Source organism: Bison bison, unplaced genomic scaffold (genome assembly GCF_000754665.1).
Source record: "Bison bison bison isolate TAMUID 2011002044 unplaced genomic scaffold, Bison_UMD1.0 scf7180017864221, whole genome shotgun sequence".
In the NCBI taxonomy this organism is placed as follows: Eukaryota; Metazoa; Chordata; class Mammalia; order Artiodactyla; family Bovidae; genus Bison; species Bison bison.
Window position 1 is genome coordinate 1,499,257 of NW_011494793.1, and position 5,173 is coordinate 1,504,429.

At 52.8% G+C, this 5,173-nt stretch overlaps 1 protein-coding gene across 1 annotated transcript; it reads right to left on the reverse strand.

Annotated features, from left to right (window-relative positions):
* Positions 1-233: 233 nt before the first annotated feature.
* NXNL1 (nucleoredoxin-like 1) lies at positions 234-4,922 on the reverse strand. Its single transcript, XM_010845679.1, has 2 exons — positions 4,597-4,922; positions 234-564 (listed from the first exon to the last, which is right to left on the reverse strand). The coding sequence occupies exons 1-2, from the start codon at positions 4,920-4,922 to the stop codon at positions 234-236; spliced, it is 657 nt and encodes a 218-aa protein (XP_010843981.1).
* Positions 4,923-5,173: the final 251 nt, after the last annotated feature.

Consider the following 5,173-nt stretch of genomic DNA (forward strand, 5'->3'; position numbering starts at 1 on the left):
GCCCCCCGCCCCGCCTCCTTGTGTTCTTTCCTACAGGGGATTCAGAACAGCCTCCAGCCGCCAGTCCCACCTACCCTTGGGGATGGGGGGAGGACTCATCACAGACCTGCTCCTCTCTGTCCCCTCCCACCAAAAGGATCAGAGCAGCCGGCTTCCCCCACCCCCCGGCTCCGCCCCAACCTTCCTCCTGAGGTTTCATCATAGAACTCCCAGTCCTGTCCACCCTCCAGGGGTCAGAACAGTCCCGCGGCCTCGCCCTCGGCCTCGCCCTCCTGTCCGGAGCCGCCCGCTCTTCCCCGGCCTCGTGCCCTCCGCGCAGCCGGGTCTACGCGGTACTTGCAGCGGCGCAGGGGCTCGGTAAGGCTCCGCGGCGCGGGGTCGTCCAGGTCCTCGGGCTGCAGAAAGCTGCGGTCCAGCACCTCAGCCGCCTCCTGCCAGTTGGCGAAGCAGGCAGGGCCCAGGCGCCGGATCTCGTCGGCCGCGTCGAGCGTCAGCACATCCCCGCTGGGTTTCAGCACCACGACAGCTGGCAGGCGCTCCACGGAGAACTGGCGCCCGAGGTCCCTGCAGGGCGGGTGGGTCAGTCCGATCGGACCCTCGTCCTAGATCCTGAGCTGAGGAACCCTCCACCCCTCCTCCTAGTACTTGCTGAGCGCCTTCTGTGTGCAAGTGTCCCATACCAGCCTCTGAGAATGCCCAGAAACCCAGAGAGGCCGGGGCCACCCTGGGCTCCTGGCTGTGCCTCCAACGCCCCAGACACGCACCCACCACAGAGCCTTTGCACTGGCTGTGTCCTCTACCTGGAGCGGTCTCCCCAGACATCTGAGGATTAAGACCCTGTATGCTGCAGACACCCAGCCTTACATTTCAGTGCCTCCCTGCCGCTCTCTCTGCTGATCCACGACTCTCCGCACCCAACGCACTGCATAGTTTATTTCTCCTGTTGTCATTTTCTCCCACAATAGAAAGCAGTTTCACTGGGGCACGGATTTCTGTCTCTATACCCGGGTGTCCCCAGTGTCTGAAACAGTGCAGGACACACAGCAGATGCTCAGAAAACGCACATGGGATGAGTGAATAAATATTGATCAATTCCATAAAGAGGTATTAAACTGGCTAAAGGACTTAGGGTCAGAGAGGGCCTCTCTCAGGAGGTGCCCTTGGAGCTGAGATCTGCAGGATGAGGAAGGGGAGAACAGAGGAAGGTTTTCCCAGGCAGAGGGCTCAGCTGGTGCAAAGGCCCGGACATCAGGGAGAGATTGGAGTGCGGCCCTGATCATAGTGCAGGGCCATGGGAAGAACTTGATTTTGTTTTCTGTATGAGAGGAAGGCTGTCAGAAGCCATCCACTGGAGACCCCAGACTTCATCTCCCATTTAGGCCAGAATCTTATGCAGTCTTCATAGAGTAAAGGAGGCTGCCAGGGCTGGGCCCATCCATCCACAGTTCTTAATTTGGGTTCTCAGGTGGCCCTTTTGCCGGCCTTCACGCAGAGAAACATAGTGCTTGCAAAATCCCAAAGGAATAGGTTGCCAGACTTAGTAACTAGAAATAGAGGATACCCTGTGTGAACGAATTTGAATTTCATGTAAACAACAAATAACTTTTTATAAGTATATCCCTGAATTATGTGGGACATACTTATACTCCCAATTCTCCATTGCTTATGTGAAATTTATATTGAACTGGGTATCCTGTATTTTATTGATTAAAAAAGTTGTTTTTAATTTGGCTATGCAGCCTAATTTGGCTTCCCTGGTGGCTCAGATGGTAAAGCGTCTGCCTGCAGTGCGGGAGACCCGGGTTCAATCCCTGGGTTGGGAAGATCCCCTGGAGAAGGAAATGGCAGCCCACTCCAGGACTCTTGCCTGGAGAATCCCATGGACAGAAGAGCCTGGTGGGCTAGTCCATGGGATCGCAAAGAGTCGGACACGACTGAGCGACTTCACTTTCACTTTCATGCGGCCTATGGGATCTTAGTTCCCTGACTAGAGACCAAACCCACAATCGCTGCATTGGAAGTTTGGAGTCTTAACACTTGGACCACCAAGGAATTTCCCTGGGTATCCTGTATTTTATCTGGCGCCTAGTATGTAGGAAGGGTAGAGGGTAGAAACTGTCTGGATACTTGCCTGGGGGAAGGGTGTCCGACTCTTTGTGACCCCATGGACTGTAGCCCACCAGGCTCTTCTGTCCATGGGATTCTCCAGGCAAGAATACTGGAGTGGGTTGCCATGCCCTTCTTCAGGGGATCTGCCCAACCCAGGTATTGAACCCTCGACTCTTACTTCTCCTGCATTGACAGGCGGGTTCTTTACCACTAGCACCACCTGTTGTTGGGAGGACCCTGCCCCAAACAAAGTCAGTGTTTGGCTGTGATGCCCTTGTAGTTGGCATTTCTTGCCCCTCAGGAGGGAGATATTTGCCCTTTGGGGAATGGAGCCTCCTCAGCTGCAGAAGCCTGTGGGAGTGAGCAAGTTTGCAAACTCTGATAATCTTGGGTGGCGGATAAAGGTCTCCATGACCAGAAACTTCTACGTTTTGTAACAAAACTGATGAGATCAGTAAAATGTCCCAAAATCTGCAACTCACTTTCAAATGGTTCAGCACAAACTTCACACCAGTGGAGATAAAGCAAATAGAAACATATGAATAATCTTCATGGGGTTCATTGTGTGCTCCTTTCAACTTTTTGATATCTTTGAAATTATTCTTATCTCTCTCTTTTTTTTTTTTCTCTTGGATGCTCTGTGCGGCTTGCAGGAAATTTTTCATGATAAAAACTGGGGGCTTAAAAAGAATGTAAGTCTGAGTTTTCCCTGGTGGTCTAGTGGTTCAGACTTCATGCTTCCACTGCAGAGAGCATAGGTTTGATCCCTAGTGAGGGAACTAAGATCTTGCGTGCCATGTGGTGCAACCAAAAAATAAATAAAAAAGAATGACAATCTTATTGCAGAAAAGGGGAAAGTGTGAAAATAGCCACAAATGATCACACTGTTTATCGGGCAGCTCACTGGAAAGCTTGAACCCAATCACCTCTCTCTCTCAGCTCCACTGCTTGTCTGAGGATCACAGGCCCACTTATTAGGCGACATTTGGGGCAGAGACATTACTTTGCCAACAAAGGTCCATCTAGTCAAGGCTATGGTTTTTCCTGTGGTCATGTATGGATGTGAGAGTTGGACTGTGAAGAAAGCTGAGTGCTGAAGAATTGATGCTTTTGAACTGTGGTGTTGGAGAAGACTCCTGAGAGTCCCTTGGACTGCAAGGAGATCCAACCAGTCCATTCTGAAGGAGATCAGTCCTGGGTGTTCTTTGGAAGGAATGATGCTAAAGTTGAAACTCCAATACTTTGGCCACCTCATGCAAAGAGTTGACTCATTGGAAAAGACTCTGATGCTGGGAGGGATTGGGGGCAGGAGGAGAAGGGGACGACAGAGGTTAGGATGGCTGGATGGCATCACCGACTCGATGGACATGGGTTTGAATAAACTCTGGGAGTTGATGATGGACAGGGAGGCCTGGCGTGCTGGGATTTACGGGGTTGCGAAGAGTCGGACATGACTGAACGACTGAACTGACTGATTAGGGCACTGCTACACACGATGCCTGCTGGCTTCCCAGGTGGGCGCTAGTGGTAAAGAACCCGCCTGCCAACGCAGGAGACAGATTCGATTCCTGGGTTGATCCCTGGGTTGGGAAGATTCCCTGGAGGAGAGCATGACAACCCACTCCAGTATTCTTGCCTGGAGAATCCCATGGACAGAGGATGGCTACAGCCCATGGTTACAGCCCATAGGGTCACAAAAGAGTCGGACACGACTGAAGTGACTTAACATGCATGCGTGGTACCTGCTGGCTTCTTTACAGTTCAGGGAACAGTTACAGTTCCCTGAACTGGCTGTTTTTTCTCTGAAATCCTCTGAGCCTTTGTGCTGTGTCTGTCCTCTGCCTGGAAACCCTTCCCTTTCCTAACTCTGTACCCTCCTTTCCTCCCTCCTTGGGGTTCTCTCTTTGAAGCCATTTCCTCTGGGAAGCATTCCCCGACTCCCAAATCTCAGCAAGGTCTCCCTGTTATATTTTCACAGGACACTCTCCCTTTCGCCTTTGGAACTGCTGCAGTTTGTTATTATGTATTTCTTTGGGTGTTTGAGTGTTGGTTTCAGGTTCGGCTCGCCCCCTAGGTGGTAAACTCCCCTGCAGCTGGGTGGAAATGGGCATAGGTGCCCCTCCCTCCCCCATCTCCACGCCTGACTTCTCTGTCCTGACTGGCCCACAGAGGATGCTTTTATCAACTCCAGATGGAACAGATACACCAATAAACAAATGGTCTTCCTGGGTAGCTCAAATGATAAAGAATCTGCCTGCAACGTGGGAGACCTGGGTTTGATCCCTGAGTTGGGAAGATCCCCTGGAGAAGGGCATGGCAACCCACTCCAGTATTCTTGCCTGGAGAATTTCATGGACAGAGGAGCCTGGCGGGCTCCGGTCCATGCAGTTGCAAAGAATCGGACACGACTAAGCAACTAACACTTCACTTTCAGCAGAAACAGCGCCTCCTCCAGGAAGCCCTCCCTGACCTCTCCTCTTGTCTCACCTCCTCAGGTCATCCTCGAAGGGCAAGAAGAGCCACTTCTCGGGCATGTCCCTGAGGAACAGGTCTTGCTGCTCCTCCGTCGTGTCCTGGGACACGTACACCAGGGCCACCTGGGCTGCCCGCAGCACGTAGAACTCATCCGTGAGCCGCACGAAGAAGTCCCGGAGGATGGGTGCAAAGGCCTGGCACTCCGGGCAAGACCCAGCACCAAAGAACAGCCGCACCAGCCGGTTTTCCAGTCGACGGCTGAGCTCAGCCTCTGTGTCCAGCTCATCCTGGTCGCTGTTGTTTCGGATCAGGACTCGGCCAGAGAAAAGGGAGGCCATGGCAACTCTGGCTGGGTGCTGGGGACAGGGTGGAAGGACCTTGTGTGACCCTGAGCCTGCTGGCTGGCTGCTGCCCCAGGATTAGGAATCCTTAGGAGGCCAGTTTAGGACGTCAGTAATCTACCTAAACCTCGACCTGATTCTTTGCTGCCTCTGAGGGCAGAGGGCCAGCTGCTCATGGGCTGGTCTCAGGAGACAGCTGCGAAGAAACTAAGAAGCCAGTCAGACTGAGATGCAGGTGTGAAAATAGC

Excerpts from the sequence above, each read along its gene's own strand:
- NXNL1 (XM_010845679.1), bottom strand. The coding sequence starts at position 4,922 with ATGGCCTCCCTTTTCTCTGGCCGAGTCCTGATCCGAAACAACAGCGAC. Across the intron at positions 565-4,596 it reads TTCGAGGATGACCTGAGGAG|GGACCTCGGGCGCCAGTTCT; the intron begins GTGAGACAAGAG and ends CCCGCCCTGCAG.